This window comes from Lithobates pipiens, unplaced genomic scaffold (genome assembly GCF_037356315.1).
Source record: "Lithobates pipiens isolate NorthernLeopardFrog02 unplaced genomic scaffold, aLitPip1_a1.2 Scaffold_13, whole genome shotgun sequence".
NCBI classification, from domain to species: domain Eukaryota; kingdom Metazoa; phylum Chordata; class Amphibia; order Anura; family Ranidae; genus Lithobates; species Lithobates pipiens.
The window spans coordinates 387,795,228-387,817,292 of NW_027507718.1; the positions used below are offsets into that span (position 1 = coordinate 387,795,228).

The 22,065-nt window shown below is 42.7% G+C and overlaps 1 protein-coding gene and 1 pseudogene across 1 annotated transcript in view; both read left to right on the forward strand.

Moving 5' to 3' along the window:
• SNX25 (sorting nexin 25) overlaps positions 1–22,065 on the forward strand; it is a 229,212-nt gene that overhangs the window by 51,360 nt on the left and 155,787 nt on the right. The window contains exon 2 of the mRNA XM_077477313.1: positions 11,189–11,273. Within this exon, the coding sequence (XP_077333439.1) occupies positions 11,189–11,273 (85 nt within the window). The remainder of the gene's footprint in view (positions 1–11,188; positions 11,274–22,065) is intronic.
• LOC143976136 (COMM domain-containing protein 1 pseudogene) lies at positions 14,698–15,330 on the forward strand (annotated as a pseudogene).

Sequence of the window (22,065 nt, forward strand, 5' to 3'; positions counted from 1 at the left end):
TGTAGGACTAATTCAACTTATCAGGTTAAAGGAAAATTCCTTCATTTGGCTGCAGGAGATTTTTAGGGGAAATGGTGGCCTCCTTCAGGGCCGTCCCTATTCAGAGACTGCTTCAAGACACCATCCTGTCAGTCTGGAATAAAGAGTTCAGGCCTTGTTTGTTTACAATTATGCTTGGCTCCCAACAAAGGTCAGAGCCTAAATTGGTGGTGGTTATCCAGCAGGAGGGAAAATCTTTATCCTGCAAGGTGTTAACAGATGCCAGCCTTCTAGGCTGGGGAGCAGCCCTGGAAGAAGATTCTGTCCAGGGGAGATGGTCCAGGTTAGAGGATCTTGCCTATCAACTTTGTTGGATGTTTCAGGCAGTACATCTGGCCATAGAATCTTGACGGTCAGATTACGGGACTGTCCTGACAGGATTCAGTCTGACAGAGCCACGGCGGTGGCTTATATCGATCACCAGGGGAGGCACAGGAAGTCGTTCAGCCCAAAAAAGGAGGTGAATAATGTTCTACCTTTGGCAGAACACAACACTCCTTGCCTATTGGCATTTTTAATATTTCAGGCATATTTCTTGAGACACCAACAATTATTTCCGGGAGAATGATCTCTTCACCCCGACATTTTCCTAGCAATATGTCAGATGGGGTACTCCGGACATGGACTTATTCGCGTCCAGATTCATTAACAAAGTTGACAACTTTGTCAAACAAGGGGTCCGCTAGCAGGCAGAACAGATGCATTTAGTCTTCCCGGAAGTAGCAGAGCTGAAGAAATGCATAGATCAGTGAAAACTGATTTTCACTGATCTATGCATTTCTTCAGCTCTGCTACTTCCGCGTCTTCTCCGCAGGATTAAATCGGAACAGAAGGAGGTGATTCTGGTGGCCCCAGCCAGGTCCCAGAAGATCTTAATTTATCGAGATCATAAAGAGGGCAGTAGAAGTCCTTTGGACTCTGCCATTATAGCCAGACCTTCTTGTACAAGGTCCGGTATTTCATCCTACTTTACGGAGAAGGAGTTTAACAGGTTTGACTGTTGAATCCCACTCTATAAAGGATCGTGGGTGATCTCTTTCAGTATTGTCTACTTTGACTAATGCCAGGAAGCTGGCTTCCAGAATCACTTACTTTAGAATCTGGAAGGCATAGGTTTCTTGGTATGGATCAAGGGGTTGGCACCCCAGGAAGTATGTCAATAGGCAGGATTCCTGCCTATGGGATCTGAAATTAAGCTGGCCTTAACTTTTATCAAGAGCTAGATCCAGGCTGTGTCAATGTCTTTTCCTATGGCCTCTTGCTTCGCACTCTTGGTGCGTAGCTTATTCAGGGGGTAACACGGTTTATTCCCCCTATCAAGGCACCTTTTAAATCCTTAGGATTTAAAATTGGTCTTTTTGGCTTTGCTGAATCAGCCGCTTGAACCTTACGAGAAATTCTCTTGGTTCTTTGACAAGAAAGATCATCTTTTTTTGCTTGCCATTTCTTCTGCTAGAAGAGTATCCTAAACTAACGGCTCTGTCTTGTAAGAGCCATATTTCGTCATGCATAAGGATGAGGTGGTTTGATGTCCTCATCCTGAATTACCAAAAGTGATACATAGTTACATAGTAAGGTTTAATAAAGACACCAGTCCATCCAGTTCAACCTGAGTGAGTGTCTACAATTGTCCCTATCCCTGTAAATTACACACTTACATCGGTCCCTACCCTCAAGGAGCCCACAATCCAAGGTCCCCATTCATATACTAGGGCCAATTTTGGACAGAAGCCAATTAACCTACCAGCATGTCTTTAGAGTGTAGGAGGAAACCGGAGTACCCAGAGGAAACCCACACAGGCACAGGGAGAACATGCAAACTCCAGGCAGGTAGTGTCACGGTTGGGATTCGAACCAGCGACCCTTTTTTACTGCTAGGCGAGAGTGCTAACCACTACACCACTGTGCCGCCTAAACAGGTTTTCATTTAAACCAAGGTATTCTTCCTTCTTTCTCCCCAGAAGCCTTAATCTGGGGAAGAGAAAGCACTACAGTCTCTTGATGTAGTAAGAGCGATCAGAATCTATTTAAAGGCGACCGCTCAGGTTCGCAAAACACAGGTTTTGTTTGTACTGCCAGAGGGTCAAAAATGTGGGCAGGCAGCGTCAAGATCCACTATTTTCCAAATGGGTTTGTCAAGAGATTGATCAAGCTTCAGCTTAAAAAAGAAAATGCTTCCATCTCTTATTAAGAGCACACTCATCCAGGGCGATTAGTGCCTATTGGGTGGTGCATCATCAAGCCCTATGGCTCAGATCTGTAAGACCGCGACTTGGTCTTCGGTGCAGACGTTTATCTGATTTTATCAAATCGTTATTAAAGGTCATGAGGATATTGCCTTTGAGCACAGCATACACTGCAGGCTGCAGTTTGTCCTCTGGCCTCCTGTTTCCTTGATTCTGTCCCCCCCCCCCCCCCCCCCCCCCCCCGGCCCCCCTTCAGATGGCTCTGTGTTCCCTGATGTAAGAAAATAGGATTTTTAAAACGGCTTACCTGTAAAATCCTTTTCTTTGATGTACATCAGGGGACACAGAGGTCCCTCCCTTCTTCTTCTTACACACTTTGATTGCTTGGCTACAAAACTGAGGACTCCCAGTAATGGGAGGAGTTATATGGGGAAAGTTCATGCCTTAAGGGGTTGCCAGTGCCCAGCACCTGATACGCCGATATAACCCATATATTTATTACTATGGCTCTGTGTCCCCTGATGTACATCAAAGAAAAGGATTTTACAGGTAAGCTGTTTTAAAAATCCTATTTTTTTTTTTTTTTTGTTAGATTTCTTTTAGATTTACCATTAACTATATAGTGCAAGGACCTGCCTGATTGCATCCAAATTGAACGTGTTTAGGTTTGGCCTCATATTATATGGTTTTGGTAAATCTAAAGGGAAAAAAATCTAAAATTGTATAGTGTGTATCCAGCTTAAGTCTGATTGAAACCTTGGACAGAGCAATTTAATAAGTTACTCCCCTCATTTATTTAAAGGGTTTGTAAAACCTTTGAGGTTTTTCACCATAATGTATTCTGTGCATTAAGGTGAAAAACCTTCTGTAGTGCAGCTGCCCCCCAGAGCCCCCCCTTACTTCAACCTGATCTTTCCATCGTCGAACGAGCCCAGGAGCTCCAGCCGTTGTCTCGGGTCCTCATTGGACAGATTGCTAAACCTCTTTCCTACAACCTTTCTTAAGTTCTAATTCAAGCATTGAAAAATACCTAAAGTGACTGGTGCCTAAATTCTGTTCAACTTCCCATTAGCCATGGACTCGGCCTTGAGGTGAATGTAAGCTTGCTCCCTATATCTGGAGGTAACTTTCTGCTCCCAGTAGACCCAGTGGGGTGCTACATAAATATTAGGTGGTTATGGATTCCCTCTATTTATTCCATATATCTATTAACTTGTCTATTCTTAAAGTTATCTGGTCTATTAAAATTCTGATCGTTTTACAAACACACTGCTTAGTAAAACAACGTCTTATTTATTTCCCAAGAAAATAGGAAATGCTAACATAAATCACTAAAGGAAAATATTACAGAGCATATAAAATACAAAAACATCAATAATTATGCAAGGTCATCTTATAGATATTGTCTTGTTAGCTGGGCTCAAAATGGCAAGAGAGCCATGAGGCTAAGAGAAGCAACAGAGAGATTTTTCCATTCTGTGTGTACTTTTAAACTCAATTCATTCACTGTCCAGATCCAACCCCATTGCCAGCCCATTTAGGCTTTTGACGAGTCAAAGTAGTTAAGAGGCAGTCCTTCTTAATATGTTATATTTCTGTCCGTCCTGCTGTATTGGCCTCTAGGGGCAGCATTCGCCCATGTATCATCGCTATGTGACCTTGGTCATCTTCAGTGACTGCTGGCCCTTTGATCTTATGTAGCCCACCTTTTGTAAATCATCTTGGCAGCAATGGCCCTCTTTTTGAAGCTTGCTTGCGGAGTGTTTATCAAGGATTTCAATCTTGTCACACCAGTTGGTCAGGAGCCAAGCTTTTTTTCCCATACTCCCCCCTACCAAGGGCATGAATCAACACCCTACTGGGTCAGCTTTTATCTTCCAGCTTAAGTCACTTGGTTGTGTCAAAAAGAAAGACAACTCCAGAAATATGATATTAAACCATGTTGCCTTACAACACTTTACAACCCCTTTTAATATGTACACCTTGAGCTCTGTAAACAGTATTTATTTATTTTTTTACAGCAGGTATTATGGAGATGAAGTGAATTAAAAAAATGAAGCTAAAGCTCCCTGTGCTGACTGGATAGAATATTATATAATGCAATATTTTGTATTATTGTGACCAAAAAAGTTTTACTTTTAGTCTTAAACATATTATTGCCAATATACAGTATATAGTCAGCTTTTACTGGAGAGTCTAGTATTAAAGTTACTGCGTGCATAACTTATTTCTAAAAGTAATGCGCAGGGATGTATAAACGGACAACGGTTTCTTAATCTTACCTCTCGCATTCACTAGAAGGCAGTTATTTGTTCTTCTCCCCATATAATTATCAGGTCACTGGCCTGTGTATTTTTCTTTAGTGCAAATAAAATTGCGCTTTTCCTTTTCTACTTTTCCTGCCAGCAGTATATTGTTTTCACACTTGGGACTTTGAGCCAAGATTTAGCGTAATATAAATATGGCTCAGAACATAGATGAGTGTTCCCATAGGGTGTCTATGTGTTATCTGCCGTATCTGTGTGCCCCTGGACAGGAAAGAATGTGCTCACATCCCAGCAGTCAGCTGTGTCTCTTGCTCCCAGTTTTGTTCCAAACACAAGAATGCTCCTTTGTAGCTGTAAGGCCATGTTTCAAAAAATGTATTATGGTGTTTTTGTTTGTTTGGGGGGTGTATTGTGCTGTTTTCATCCATCTGAATAGGGCGTGTTTGCCGCTGTAGTTTCTAGAGAGGACTTGGATCAGGATGTGGATGTTTGCTGGGTTCAGGGGATATTCTCTATGGAGAGGCTTTTTTCATGGACCGTAGCATTGTTTTTAGAGGGCAAATGCTCTTGTTGGCAAAAAAAGACTTTCCTTACCTCTAGTATGAAGCTGAGAATTTTTATGGTTGCCGTGCACGCCAGATGAGAGCAATCATTGTGGCACCAGAGTAACTCCTAACTAATGACCTGTAGGGGCTTTTAAAGCATTGCCTATGGAAAATATGGGGTGCTGAAGTTTGTCGCCATTTCATGAGTGTACGCAATTTTAAGGTTTGACGTGTTGGATATCGATTTTACCCTACGCAACTTCATCTTTTATATTTTAAATTGGGTAATTTATTGTGTTCAGTGTATTTGTAAACAACATTTTTTTCTTTTCCTACACCTTTGTGCTAATATGTAACAAAAAAACGGGGAACTTCCATTATTTTCGAAGGTGTCTGCTTTCAGAAAATTATATAATGTTTTGGGGGTTTATGTAATCCTTAGGGCTAAAATTTTTTTTTTTAAACGTGTACAAAAGTGGCTCTGGCAGCAAAAGGGTTAAAGTAAACGTGTAGCACTAACCCCCGAGGGAGCTGGTGGTTTGATTGGGCTTACCATTACCTTCTTTTCCTCATTTCACGTCTAGGGGTTCCCGTGGTAGATGGCCCAGTAACTTGAGAGACTGACGATAGATCCGCATAAAGGGATTTTATTTGCAAAAATGTAAACAATGAACAGTCTCTTAAATCGGGATCAGAGGGTTAGGAAGAAAGTTCAGGTACTCTTATTGTCAAAGTCAATAATGAAGAACTTCGCTTACTTTGACTGAATCCAGAGAATAGCCATTTACAACTGGATGTTCACTCAGGTTGGACAGTCCCTCTCCCACAAGGTCTAGCAGCCAACAAGGTGCTTAACTTCAGGAACAAGTCTCTGCCACAGACGTTGTTGTAGAACATGCAAGGATAAGGCTGGGTTCCCGCATCGCATGCCTCCCGGCGGCAGTTCACAGTGCCCTATGCGAACTGCTGGGAGTGTTAGTGAAACATTAATGACACCCCCAGATCAGTTCGCATATCTCAGTGCGATCTGCAAACTCAGACAGGAATCGGATCGCATGGTGTGAACACCCATGCGATCCGATTCTGCTGCAGACCAAAATAAGGGTCCTGTGCGAGTTTGGGCCGGATGCGATGCGAATTCAGCCATACTATCTGTATGGCTGAAATCGCATCGCACAGAGATCAGATGTGATTTGCACTGCAGTGCGGTGCGAATTGCATCCGATTCTCGTCACCGCAGCAGTGTGAACCCAGCCTAAGTCTCTGCCACAGACGTTGTTGTAGAACATGCAGGGATAAGTCTCTGCCACAGACATTGTAGAACACGTAGGAAATCTAAACTTGTAGAACACTCGTGTGATACCTGGATCTTTCAGCCAGCTTGGCGATATTCACAAGACCAGATTCACTTTGGTACTTCAGCTCTTCCAGGCTCTTGCTAAGAAACCAACCCGTACGTGGTCTTCTTCTGAAGAGTTCTCCCCTGGAATGCTATGAAGCTAATGGGTCTCTCCCAAACTGGAGACGGCACCCAAACACCTCTGAATCCTCCCTTTAGTTTCCTTGCCTCGGCCTAGCCAGCCCCAAGACAACAAGTCGGGTGGATCCACACCCCATGCCATAGCCTTCCTGGGGGCTGATCAGGAGGACCAGGACCATGAAGTCAGCATATCCTTCTAGACTGGAACCCCGAACCATGTGACATCCGCATCTTAAATACCCTCTCCCAGAAAGCACAGCAAGAGCGCCACTCCCACTGGGCAGGCTCCGAGAGAGAGTATTCTTAAAGTACCCAACCAGATTGTAGTTCCACGCCTGCCAGAAGAGACCATGCCCCCCTGTGGCCAGGCTGAACATCCCATAGTCCAGTCAGACTGATGCTGAGGTCCAAATTTAGACAATTTCACCCAAACCAAACTGCAGTTCAGGTGTAACCTTAAATTTATAAAAACATAGAGCGTGCTCTTCAGGAGCGGGCACTACATATGCAATGTTCGATTAAATCAGAACTCACAATATATAGAAACAAAAAAAAAAATCATGATTTGATCCAATTGAGTATTAATATCCTTTAGCGTATAAATCCATACATTGCAATGCCCTATATTGCGGTGCCTTACCAGACTATAAATACACCCGTCCTGCAGCTTAGATCTTGCTTTCTATACAGTGCTTTCTCGCCTAGATTCTGTAGAAGTACATTCATCTCCAGATCAGTCTCTTTATTTTATAGCTGTGTACAGATTTTGGATAGATAAGCAGGCATGTCCTTTGATGGTGATGTATTTATTTTTGAGACGATGAATTTCAGTTCTGTGTGATGATCAGATTTGTAAATTTCTTCTGCTAGATCAAACAGGGAATGTGCCTAGGGGAAAATTTCAGTGGATTTCCACTGGCTGCAGAAGAAACAAACGTGTACAGCTTGTATACTGAAGTAGGCCTATACATAAGAAAAAACAACATCCTTTTGTCTGCAATTGTTACTTAAGAACCACACAGGACACTTGATGGTACATAAGATCATATATATATATATATATATATATATATATATATATATATATGTGTACGATAAGACATAGATCACTAGTCTGCATTTCCCCTGCAGCTAGATTGTTTTTTCTGAACAGATAATCATCCATCCATGATGAAGAATGGTACTGTCATTCAGACACCGCATCGATATTGGAGTGCCTAGGAAAGCATTTACAGGTGATGTCTGCCCGCAGTCACCCACTCTGTGAATCACAAATCCACTCAACCATAGCTGATTGGAGACTGTCATTCACGCGGGAAGGTCTGCTCAACAACTGAGAGCGCAGCAATGAGCTGCTTCATCATCCACGTAGGATATCGCTGGCAGAAAGAGCCTGTGTAAAAAAGAAAAAATATGAAATGTTTTCTAAAGCGTTTCTGTGTATGCACATGTATAGGTGCGTAAACATCAGTACAGCATTTAGAAACACAAAATAATACTTCCGTTCACTTACCTAATATTGGGGGGAGATTTGAGCGGCCCACAACATCACCAAAGGGGCAAAACATAAACTTCAGTAAATATTCGTTATCAGAGGCAGCAGACACACAACAGGATATAGTTAGACTAATGGTATGAGACTGCAGGCGTGGTGGAGGCGAGGGTCAGAGACTGCAGGCGTGGTGGAGGCGAGGGTCAGAGACTGCAGGCGTGGTGGAGGCGAGGGTCAGAGACTGCAGGCGTGGTGGAGGCGAGGGTCAGAGACTGCAGGCGTGGTGGAGGCGAGGGTCAGAGACTGCAGCCGTGTTGGAGGCGAGGGTCAGAGACTGCAGGCGTGGTGGAGGCGAGGGTCAGAGACTGCAGGCGTGTTGGAGGCGAGGGTCAGAGACTGCAGGCGTGTTGGAGGCGAGGGTCAGAGACTGCAGGCGTGTTGGAGGCGAGGGTCAGAGACTGCAGGCGTGTTGGAGGCGAGGGTCAGAGACTGCAGGCGTGTTGGAGGCGAGGGTCAGAGACTGCAGGCGTGTTGGAGGCGAGGGTCAGAGACTGCAGACGTGTTGGAGGCGAGGGTCAGAGACTGCAGGCGTGGCGGAGGCGAGGGTCAGAGACTGCAGGCGTGGCGGAGGCGAGGGTCAGAGACTGCAGGCGTGGCGGAGGCGAGGGTCAGAGACTGCAGGCGTGGCGGAGGCGAGGGTCAGAGACTGCAGGCGTGGCGGAGGCGAGGGTCAGAGACTGCAGGCGTGGCGGAGGCGAGGGTCAGAGACTGCAGGCGTGGCGGAGGCGAGGGTCAGAGACTGCAGGCGTGGCGGAGGCGAGGGTCAGAGACTGCAGGCGTGGCGGAGGCGAGGGTCAGAGACTGCAGGCGTGGCGGAGGCGAGGGTCAGAGACTGCAGGCGTGGCGGAGGCGAGGGTCAGAGACTGCAGGCGTGGCGGAGGCGAGGGTCAGAGACTGCAGGCATGGTAGGAATAACTTCAGGAATAAGCTACAAGAAGGCATGTATTTCTGAAAGAACTTGTGTGTCGGGAGTCTTTTGTTGAAGCCTCAATTTGTCATATTCATAGTGATCTCTTCAAATTCTGTCAGTGTGTAAAACTTACTTTTAACTGAAATTGAAGTGGCAAACCTAATAATAAAGCCAGAGTTTGTACTTGTGTTCCTACTCCTCTGAAATCTTCTCTAAATTGTACCTGAAATATATACTACATCCACAGTACAGTAAAAATTAAAGTATGGATATTTTATACATGGATACATTGATCTAATGTAACTATGTACAGTGCATCCAGAAAGGTTTCACAGCGCTTCACTTTTTCCACATTTTGTTATGTTACTGCCGTATTCCAAAATAGATTAAATTCATTATTTTCCTCAAAATTATTCAAACAATACCCTATAATGACAACGTGAAAGACATTTGTTTAAAATCTTTCCAACTGTATTTAAAAATAAAAAATAAAAATCACATGTAAATTAAGTATTCACAGCCTTTGCCATGATACTCATAATTGAGCTCAGGTGCATCATGTTTCCACTGATCCTCCTCTAATGCCTCGTACACACGATGAAACAATCCGGTGGACTCGTCCGGCGGACTCAAGTTCGCCGGACAATCCCGCTGTGTGTGGGCTCCGGCGGACTCTTTTTTTTTTTTAACCCAAAAGTCCGGCGAACTAAAAGTATTTTTGCACTCCAATCTGTCCGCCGGACTTGCATTTCGGCGGACAATCCGGCCGTGTGTGCGCCAGTCCGCCGTACTTTTGAAATGAACAGACTTTTTCCACCCGTCTCCAGGTAGCCAGGGCCAGCGAAGGGGGCCATCACCTGGTATGGACTTAAAGGGGAACCCCTACGCCGAAAAATCGGCGTGGGGGTCCCCCCCGGTCCATATCAGACCCTTATCTGAGCACGCTACCCGGCCGGCCAGGAAAGGGGGTGGGGACGAGCGAGCGCCCCCCCCCCCCCTCATGAGCCGTACCCTCAATATGGGGGGTGCCTTGGGGAAGGGGGGGCGCGCGGCCCTCCCACCCCAAAGCACCTTGTCCCCATGTTGATGAGGACAAGGGCCTCTTCCCGACAACCCTGGCCGTTGGTTGTCGGGGTCTGCGGGCGGGGGGCTTATCGGAATCCGTGAGCCCCCTTTAATAAGGGGGCCCCCGAATCCCGGCCCCCCACCCTATGTGAATGCGTAGGGGGTACAATGTACCCCTACCCATTCACCTATGAAAAAAAGTAAAAAAAAAACCACAACAAACAAGGGTTAAAATAGTTTTATTGCACAGCTCCGGGGGTCTTCTTCAGTCTTCGGGGGTCTTCTCGCCAGACTCCTCCGCTATCTTCTGCTAGCTCTTTTACTACCGGAGAAGCCCGGCTTTCTTCTTCTTCGCAGCCGCCCTCTTCTTCCGACTTCGGGGGTCTCGTCCCCCTCTTCGGTTCTTCTTGTCGCCACTTTCGCCGTCTTCTGTTCTTCTCTTCTGGAGATATTGCCTCTTCGCTGCCTCCGGTCACAATGGCAGGGACACAGCGTGCGGCGACTTATATAGGGACATCACCGGATGATGTCCCCGCCCATTATGAAGTCATAGTCCCAGAGGTGAATGGAGCCTCTCACCATTGTCGTGAATGGAGCCTCACCATTGCCATCACAGTGCAGCCTGATCGATGCCCATCTGCAGCCTCGGAGGGGACAGGGTGGGGGGCGGGACACGTGCCAGCAGATTACATACAGGAGAATCTCCTGTTTACTTGGCAGCCTATTTAATACAAAGTCCTGCCTCCTATGATAGACAGAACAGTGTCCAATGCCAGCCCAGTAGACGGGCCTTCCAATTTTATAAAGGCAGCAGAGTAAACAAGAGATTCTCCTGTATATAATCTGACGGGACCCATCCTGCCCCCTCCATGTCCCCCCCTGAGAAGCAATAAATACATTTATTTTGTGTGTCTTCCCCCCCCCCCATGAATGTCGACTCGGGGGTTAGTTGGGGCTCACAAAAGATGCATATATCCAAATTACCAGTGGGGCCATATGAAACGGGGCCCAAAACCACAAGGGTAGTAAATTGTTGGTCGGCAGAAAACCCACCAGTTGTGTATTAGCTGTAGATCCTCTTCAGTATTCAGCAGAATGTTTGCTGCAACCTCTGATATGATTACGCCATTTTATTTTTTTCCAGAGTATGCAGCCGGTGAATGTACATGAACCAGTCCAGCTTAGAAGAGTGGTTATATGTCACAGCATGGATAAAGCTCTAAAGGAAGGTAAGCCAAACTTAATTTTCCTCTTCTTTTTTCTGCCCCTTTTCCCTTCTTCTATCCTGGAAAATGTAATCAGCTGTGATTGCTTCTCTACAGCTGCCTGCAGGCACTTTATAGTGAGTTGGAAATAGCTCAGTCTACGCAACAGACATTTGTCACTGCAGCAGTGAGCAGACTAGAAAATAATTTGAGGTGGCATGAAGCACTTAGTAATTCTTCAGCAAAAGAAGAGAAAATAAATACAGACAGATTTGTGGCTGCCAAGACTTGTAAAACGGTAGACTTGTGTAAGTTAATTATAGACAGTTTGGCACCTCCAAGTATCACTGCAGCCCAGTGCTGATATAGGATTTGACCATTTGTTCCAGGCCCTAGTTCATGCTCATGCATCTGCTCATACAAGCTAGTCAGAAAAAAGCACGTGCACAGTGAAATGAAACACTAATGATTTGAAGTCCTATTTTTTTTTATGTTTTTTTTGTTTTATTTGTGTGGTTTTATGTTATTTTTTTTTAGGCACTGTGGGTTAGCCAAAAACGGTACTGCAAAAAAACAAAAAAAAAAAAACTTTATTTTGATTTATTAGTGACGAGAAAGAGGCGTCACTACTATGATAACATAGGAGCTCTCTAAATATGTGGTGATCAAAATTACTTGACATAGTTACATAGTAGGTGAGGTTGAAAAAAAGACACAAGCCCATCAAGTCCGACCTATGTGTGCGATTATATGTCAGTAGTACATTGTATATCCCTGTATGTTGTGGTCGTTCAGGTGCTTATCTAATAGTTTTTGAAATTATTGATTCTCCCTGCTGAAACCACCGCCTGTAGAAGAGAATTCCACATATTAACCGCTCTTACAGAAAGAACCCTCCTACGCACTTAAAGGGTAAACTGCTCTTCTTCTAATTTTAGTGAATGGCTGCGTGTCTTATTAAATTCCCTTTTGCAGGAAAGCTTTATCCCTATTGTGGGATATGGGGCCTAAAGCATGGCCCCTGACATCACCAAAGGCCCAAAGAGCCACAAGCAATGTTCAGTCTTTCTAAAACTATGTAAAGTGGTCAGAGACTTTATACTAGAGTAGACCGTAAAAGTCTGCAGGCCTGCTACAGGTAAAGGTCAGAGACTATGAGTATGCTACAGACGTGTAGAGTATAAAAGGGGGAAATTTGGGGACAAATGGGCATTGGGACTTTATATGAAACAATACGATATGATGCATTAATCATGTTCTACTTACCTTGTATCATACTTTTTGATTTTAATTAAATGTATATCAATTATTGCATTATGCCCATTGTTGTCACTACTCAATATTATTTATACTATGTTTAATGTCTCATCCTACCCGAGCAGTGTGTTTCATATAAAGTTCCAATGCCCCTTTGGCCCCAAATTTCCCCCTTCTATCCTCTACGCAATTAGGGATGGAGACCTGTGTACTCAATGGTCATGGTCTTATATAAAGTCCCACCTTTCTTTTTCTAATTCAATGCTACAGATGTGGTTAGACACTAGGGACATGCTGCAGGGAATTGTCCCGGTATGGTCACACTAAAGGTGTTATTAGGGACATGCTGCAGGAGACTCTAAGACTATGGTTCTAAGAAAAAAAAAAGGTATAGAGTGGTGCTAGAGGGGTGTATAGCATGTATCAATAGAACATGGTGTAATTAGTCCAGACTGAGAGTCCATACATAAGAGGATGTTCATGCAGCACCTGGCAGTGGCACCCTTATGTTCAAAAGCACATAATAAACCATCAAAGTGTAATAAAAAAATCCATAATAAAAGACCATAGTTTGCAGATCAAGCAGCACCCTTAGTGTGAAGCAGGTAACTTACCATATGGTAAAAATAGGAACAGAGGGGCGCCAGACTAAGTGAAGTATTAAAATTAAAAATGAAGACAATTGTCAACCCACAAAATCGTATTAGTAAGAGTATTACAGGTACAATAGGTAAATCATCGGTCTCTGTGCCTTTCCAAGCCGTCTTGGTGCAGTGGCAGCCTCGAGCATCAGCTGTATTGTTGAACAAAGCAGAAAGATTGCTATAAGCATGGTTGGAATTTAGGGATATGCGCGGTAGACTCTCACAGACTTTGGACATGCTATAGGTGTGATTAGACGCTAGGGATTTTGCTGCAGTAGACTGTCAGAAACGTGGGACATGTTACAAGAGACTGCTAGTGATCACTGCCATTTAAGTCACTTTACAGGACAGCTCTCCCTACACATCTCTTTAAAAATGACTTGTGTTTTTTTTTTCTTTCTAATTTTGAGAGAAAGATTCCTTATTAAAGGTCAGAGACAAAAAAAAAAAAAAAAGAATGTACATTATAGAAAAAGTAATAAATGGCATTCCTAATAAAACAAATCATTTATCTAACAGAAACCGGTTTTACAAATTTCTTCACTGTCCTTTGATGTTCTATAAGCATTTGGTCATAGAGAACATTGTCTACTGGCTCAATGTAACTGCGAGCGATACGGCCCCTTGAGCCGCAGGTTGGCTACCAGAGCTGTGAGCCAGGGGGCTGCTTTCAACACAACTGAAAGCTAAAATAGTCGATAATTTAAAAATTGGCCTCTCTAGCTCCATCTGCTGGCTGGATAGAATATTGTATAATATTATATGTAAAATGTCCTATCCACCTACCTGGGTTGAAGAGGAGGGGAACAAGGGGTGCCGGACTGTCAGAAACCATGAATCAGAACGAGACAGAAGTACAATTAAATCGCATTTGTTTATTAAATAAAATGGTAAATAGAGGAAGCGTAGTCCAAGCATAGCCAGAGTCCAGTAACCGGATCGAGTAGTCAGCCAGGCCAGAGTTCAATAACCAGATCGGGTAATCAACCAGGCCAGAAGTCAGGGATCCAAGTGGAGCAACAGCAAGCAGGATAAGGAGCCAGAAGGGATGTCAGCAAGCCAGTCTTTAAACAGAACCGCAGGAGATGGTTTCTTGTGATGTGACCAAGGCAAAGGCAGAGATGAAGTGATCTGGACAGCTTTTAAGTAGGCAGGTCAGACGAGCAGGATCAGGAACAGCTGGTAACTGTGGAGAGAGATGAGAGCTGGCAATTAGCCGATAGCTGAGCAGCCAGCCCTGACAGGGACTTTGTGTGAAGCACAAGGTAGCAATAGAATTGATTGGTGAATATGTAGGAATTTTATTGGTTATGACAATAATACATACATAAAATGCTGGTACAAAAATATATAGTATCAGTGTAAATTTTTAAAAAATATTTAAACGTAATGATAACAATGATATCTCATGATAAAATTCCAGAGTTCACCAAAAGCTACATTTAGGGAAAATGATTGACACGGTAAAGCCTGCAGGACCTATTGCCTCCCTAGGTCTGTAAATGAAGATAATACAGTAATAACTTAAAACTCGGATAAATGTGGTCGTGTAGCTGTCATGGCTGATGCAGAGAACATCAAATCTCTGAGTGGTTTGCTGAATGGAATTGCTCAGAGCAGGTATTATGGGAACTCTGAGATTAATGAGGAGCTGCTGAAGAGGGAGCTGTACCCCGATCTGCCGCTAGATGAGTTCCGAGCGCTGCACGACAAGATGCAAGGCATTGTCAAGTCCGTAGTGTCTGCAGATATGGATGCAAACCAGATTGAGTCTTTTCTGACAGCACAGACTAAAAAGCAAGGGGGAATCACGGTTGAACAATCTGCAGTCATCGCTAAGTTTTGGAAGAACCACAAAAGAAAGATTCGGGAAAGTATGATCAACCACACCAGATGGGAGAACACCCTTAAAAGCTTAAAATGGAGGGTAGATGTAAAATCACAGTCCAGGTACTCGGACCAAGTCAGCAATGCTGCTGCTGTGGTGGAGATGGAGATTGGGGCAAATGACAAGCAACCTGAATTTTTGTGCCTTGAATTCAATGAAGCTAAACTGAACGAAATGCTGAAGAAATTGTCAGAAGTGGAGGAGAGCCTGGCTGCATTAACACAGATCAGTTAATCAAGCAAAGAAAACGTGTACTTGTTATAATAAAGTATTATGAAAAAACAAAAAAAAACTCGGATAAATGTTGGTAGAATCACAGCAGTTAGTAGCTCTACGCCCTTTGTGGTTTTTGAACCACTCATCAGGAGCAAAGCACATGATGGATCGATAATGAAATGGTAATATGTGAATAATCAAATAAAATAATGAATAACATGAAAAAGGGAAGGGTGGATAAACCCAACACAGAGTACATGTTTACTTACTCGGATATGCAAATTGGTGTTGGGGTGGCTGGGCGCCCCAAACTGTCCAAGGACACCCCCTAACCAGGAGCTGTGGTGGACAGCTCGGGAGAGGCAACCCATACAGGCTACAACCAAGGCAGGCATGGAACTAACGAGGTACCTACCTGGGTTGTCTGTAATGGTGACTGGGATTTTCGTAATAGTATATTGCTATTCGCTGTATTTTGCAGCAAAACAAAGCCAAAAATAAGATTTTGTGGTTTGTTATTTTGGAATGCTTGGATCCATTATCTAAAAAAAACAAATAAGGTTATGAAAAGCGTGCAGGAAGCTTTGACTTTTATGCATAAAAAAACAAAAAAAAACAGATGGTGATCAAATGAAAAGCAAAAAGGGCAAACCCAAAAATACTTTGGTGTGATAAAGTAAATAAAGGAGAAAGCGAACCGTGTCGTGTGCTAACAGCTAACACTGGCCGTGCCTTGTCTGCCTTCTGAACAATTTTGAGTGTTAGAATACAGCGAGCTACCACCGAGACAAGGCAGAAAACACAAGGTCACAATGAAGGGAAATTGGCTCTATTCAATTCTCAGCATTGCTAGACAGTTTATACCTAAATGCCTCTAAAAATGGTTCACCCTTTCAGTGCACGCTGTGTACGGAGCCTTATAGTTTCTGGGGTTCGTCTTGATTGCCCCCCCAGTAACAATTCTTTATCTGCTCTTTACCTGAAGAACATAGGAGGGACAATACTTCTTACTGGACAATACGTAGTCCAGGGGTAGGGAACCTTTTTGGCTGAGAGAGCCATAAACGCCACATATTTTAAAATGTAATTCCGCGAGAGCCATACAATATGTTTAAAACAAATTTTTTTTATTTTTATTAATCGACTACATGCATAAAAGAAGAGAAGGGGGCAAGAGGGGGTAAAAACCCAGAAAATAACTTTACGTTAGTAAGAAAAAAAAATTACATATAAAATAGACTGATATATAAAAGAGAAAACATTTTGTCTGTTCAATAAAAGCTTTTCTAATATTGTCTGTTTTTTCAGTCAGGATCATATTAGTGGTGGCACAGAAGGTCACATATAACCAACTACTACGCAAGAATAATGGTATTTGCTTTATGCAAATTACATAATTTTACAAGTCATGCATGGTTAACATCCTATTATACAGATTGATAAGCCACTGTGATAACAATTATGGAAGGAAGTGAGGAAAGCGAAGAAACGCAAAGGTTAAAAAAGGAAAGCGTGAATAAGCAGAACATGTGAGTGGGTCCTATGGAGTGATGCGGGGTACATATTGCATATGTAATGCCACATGAGAGGTGAATGCTTTTTGAGTGTAGTGACGGAAAGAACCGTTGTGCTGAATGCAAGATGTAGAATGTCATGTAACTGTGCATAATAATGCATAGCGTTTAATGGACTGTATGATGAGGAAAAAAAGGAAGTAATGGACTGTATAAGGAGCAAAAACAGAGATGAGTTAAGAAACGGTGTTGTAACCAAGTGGCAGAAGATGAAATGGTTATATTGCTAGAATATTTGAATAATAACTAAAGTCTGAAAGGAAAGAAATACTAAAGCTGGCCAAAGATGGCTCAAATTCTGCATAATATGCTGTATCGGGGGAATGTGAGCCATGTATTGCCCTTCTCCATAGAAGTGAGTTAATGACTTCTGGTGCAATCTCAGAATTATTTTTTTTTTTTTTTGGCGCACATCAAATCTGCATTTTTGTTGCTAGAAAATTTAAACCCACAAACATTATATATTTTCAGAAAGCAAAGGTCCTGTAGAATAGTTGGAAAATGGTTGCTCGCTGGTTTTTATTAACCCTTTCATGCCTAAGCCTATTTCTGACATTTGTTGCTTACAAGCTAAAATATGTATTTTTTGCTAGAAATTACTTGGAAACCCCAAACATTCTATATAATTTTAGCAGAGACCCTAGAGAATAAAATGGTGATTGTTGCAATATTTTATGTCACACAGTATTTGCACAGCGGTCTTTCAAACTCATTCTTTGGGGGGACAAAAAATTTATTGAATTAAAAAAAAAACGAAACTGTAAAGTTTGTCCTTTTTTTTGTATAATGTGAAAGATATTACGCCAAGTAAATAGATACCTAACATGTCATGCTTTGAAATTGCACACATTCTTGAAATGGCGACGCTACAGTACCTAAAAAAAAAAAAAAAAAAAAAAAAATCTCCTTGGGTGATGCTTAAAAAAAAAAAAAAAAAAAAAAAAAAGTAATGGTCACCAGGTTAGTTACAGAGAGGAGATCTTTTGCTAGAATTATTACTCTGACGATTGAGGCGATACCTTACGTGTGGTTTTAACCACTTCCCACCCGGCCAATGCATATATACGGCCGGGTGGGAGCCGTCTACTCCTGATAGGACGTTCAGGAACGTCCTTCAGGAATAGCGGGATCGCGCACGCCCGCGCAGCGGCGCGATCCCGATGTGCTCGTGTCACCCGGACACGGCACATCTCAGATCGGCAGGAGGGCTCTGTGATTGGCCCTCCTGATCACATGACGGCCGTGTCTAATCACGGCCGTCATGTGATGTAAACAAACAGCCGGTTGCTAGGCAATCGGCTCTCCTCTCCTCACACGGAAGTCCCCGCTGAGGAGAGGAGAGCAGAACGCTGCAGCCGGCTGATGATCAGTGAGTATGGGCTTCTTTTTACAGCTTTTTACTCACTGATCATCAGTGTAGTGTAAACACACAACACACCACACAGTACAAACACAGTCCCCACATATGTCCCCAAAACACACATGTCCCCAAATAATAAAAACACATGTCCCTAATAATAAAAACATGTCCCCCACATATGTCCCACTAAAATCTCATGTCCCAATGATTATCTGCACACATATGTACGTGATCACCTGCACACATATGTACATGATCATTTGCGTACATATGTCCGTGATCACACAAACCAATTATTATACACTTAACGGAATTTTTTTTACCGAAAACATGTAGCAGAATACATTTTGGCTTAAATTTATGACAAAATTTGATTTTATTGGATTTCTTTTCAAATAGAAAAAAGAAAATATTGTTTTTTTTCCAAATTTGCGCTATTTTTGCGCTTATATCGCAAAAAAAAAAAACGGAGTCGTGAATAAATAACACCAAAATAAAGCTCTATTTGTGCGAACAAAATGATAACAATTTCATTTGGGTACAGTGTAGCATGACCGCGCAATTGTCACTGAAAACACTAGAGCGCTGAAAGCTGAAAATTGGGCTGGGAAGGAAGGGGGTAAAAGTGCCCTGTATTGTAGTGGTTAAATTTGCGGGTGCCACTTGCATATGCATTTTCTTTGCGAAGGGCACCTTAAAATTTTTTTTTGATTTATATATAAACTATATATTTTCTTTTTTCATCGCGTGTGTGTGTATGTGTGTATGTATATGTATATGTATATGTATATGTATATGTATATATATATATATATATATATATATATATATAATATAAATCTAATCACTTTTATTGCTGTTACAAGGAATGTAATCATCCCTTGTAACAGTAATAGGTTATGGTGACAGGTACTCTTTATTGAGGGATTGGGGTTCTAACTAATAAGACCCCAAATTCCTCCTTTACACTTAAAAGTATTCAGATCGCCAAAATTTGCTATTCTGAATACTGTTTTTTTTTTTTTTTTTTTTTTTAAAGAAAAAATTGGTGCCATTGGCAGCCGAGTAAACCGGATGTGACGTTTCTTCCGGGACCTTACATCAGATACCCAATCGGAGCCAAATCCAGCTTTGTTTGGGTCTCAGGCTAGCCGGCAGAAGTGTCGGCTGGTGGGACGGGAGGTCGGGGAAGAGCGGGGGAAGGGGGGATTTACATCCCTTCTTGTTCCTTTAAGATAACAGATAATCCCCATGGTTGGTGTTCTTTCTAGCAATTACTGGAGATTCTTCCACACATGCACAGAAAAATTACTGCCTCGCTGGGAGACTTTCCAAGGAGAGACTATTTGGCCTTGAATCCAGTCAGATTAGTGTAATTATTGATGGGGCTGCTGCAAATTTAAAGTATAACTCTACTAAACTTACAGTAAAATGTGATTATTCTAGACATTTCTATAGCACAAAAAATGTACACAGCGTCTTACATATTTTACGTTGTATATCGGTGCCTGCAATCAAGGAGCTTACATTCCTAAGGCCCTTATCTCACGTTTGTGTGTGTGTGTGTGTGTGTATATATGTGTATATGTGTATATATGTGTATGTGTATGTATATGTATATATATATATATATATATATATATATATATATATATAATGAGAGAGAAATTCACACACACACACACACACATTTTAAATGGGAGCCAATTAACATCCTCAGATTTCCACATATGCAAACTCCATGCAAATAGTGTATTGACTGGGAGTCAAACCACCGACCCCAGGCCAATTTGCCTTATCCAACAAAGTCTTCTATGAATTTGGTAATAAAGCCGGCAAGTTCCTAGCAAGGGCTATACAAACCAAAAAAGCAAAGCACACCATACACAAGATCGTAACGCCCAAAGGAGATTCAGTAATAGAAGCGAACGCTATTGCAGAACATTTTGTACAATACTTCCGTTCACTATATAATCTTCAGCAACAGTCCCCGAATGCTAAAATGAACGATAAATCGGAATGGATAAAATAATTTTTATCTAAATTTTCCCCATCACCTATTGAGTCTTTAGATCAACAGGCGCTTGACTCCCCCCTGTCTAAGGAAGAAGTGATCTGCGCCCTTAAACAACTTAAAACTGGTAAAAGCCCAGGTCCAGACGGCCTACCGGCAGCGTATTGCAAAGCATTTCCAGACTTGTTACTCCCTCATTTCCAACGCACATTTAATAATTTCACCTCACACACACAATCCCATACTGACCTTGTGCAAGCACATATTACCCTGATCCCCAAACCTGGCAAGGATGAGACATTGATCCCAAATTACCGCCCCATTTCCCTGCTCAATGTAGACATAAAGTTATTTGCCAAAATTATAGCAAATCGCTTCATCCCCTTGCTCCCTCATATTATATCGCCTGACCAAGTTGGTTTCGTCCCTGGTAGAGAGGCTAGGGATAATACCATTAAAACCCTAAATATACATCATTGGTTGACATCATCACAGAGCAAGGGCTTCTTTTTATCTTTGGATGCTGAGAAGGTGTTCGATAGAGTGGCCTGGGACTACATGTTCCCCCGCCCTACAACACATAGGTATACCCTCTCGAATGATTCAAATGATATCAATCTTGTACTCGGTCCCCACAGCTCGTATACAAGTCAACAGCCACCTATCGAACGCCTTCTCTATCACCAATGGTACACGTCAAGGATGTCCACTTTCACCGATCATTTTTGTTTTAACCTTAGAGCCCCTGCTTCGCATGCTTAGAGAAAACCCCTCCATCCAAGGCATTAACATCCAAAACAATCACTATAAAATTGCGGCTTACGCGGACGACATTGTTATACCTTTCTAACCCACTTACTACTCTCCCAAACCTACTGAAAGACCTTGCTGCCTTTTCTACTATTTCTAACCTGAAAATAAATTTTGACAAATCAAAGGCGTTAAACGTTTCTTTGCCTGCTAAAATAGTAGAACAATGCCGCCTCAATTTCCCATTTTGTTGGGAAGATGACGCGCTAACGTACTTGGGCATTAAAATCCCATCCAATTTGTCGAGATTATTTGAACTCAACTATACCTCTGCACTCCTTCGGCTTCAATCGGACTTCCAAAAATGGCAAAGGGGCCCCTTCTCATGGTTTGGCAGAGTAGCTATTCTGAAAATGACTGTCCTCCCCAAATTACTTTATCTAATGCAAGCTATCCCTATTGATATTCCCAAATACTTTTTTCGCTCCTACAAAATGATATGTAGAGACTTTCTATGGTCTCATCGTCCACCCCGACTAAGTTGGGCCAAACTCATTCTTCCCAAACTATGTGGAGGCCTAGGAGTTCCTGATCTCCATACATATTATAATGCGACTCTTCTTGCCAGAATAGTTGATTGGCACATACACCAGAAAAATAAAGCTTGGGTGTCATTGGAAAACGCGTTTACCCCGTTCCCTATCTCCCATTTACCCTGGATAACAAAACAAGCCATCCTCTTATCTTGCACGCATCACCCGTTAATAGGCCCCACCATTAAAGCTTTCAGACAAACAAATCTCTTCACATTAATGCACCTCACGGCCCAATCACTCCGCTTTCCTCGAACCCAAACTTTCCTCCAGACCTTACCGTACCTGGAACAAATGATGTTCTCCAAGGAAACAATTACAGAGCATATCAATTTTTTGACCGAGGGAAGTTGTTGACGTTCCCTGCTATGGTTGACAAATTTCCTGAATTATGCCTCCCATTTTTTAAATTTCTTCAAATCCGACACTTCTTCACATCGACGAGACCATTCTCACACTGGTCTTCGCCCCTTACTCCATTTGAATCTTTATGCACTAGATCGGAACCGCAAACACATAT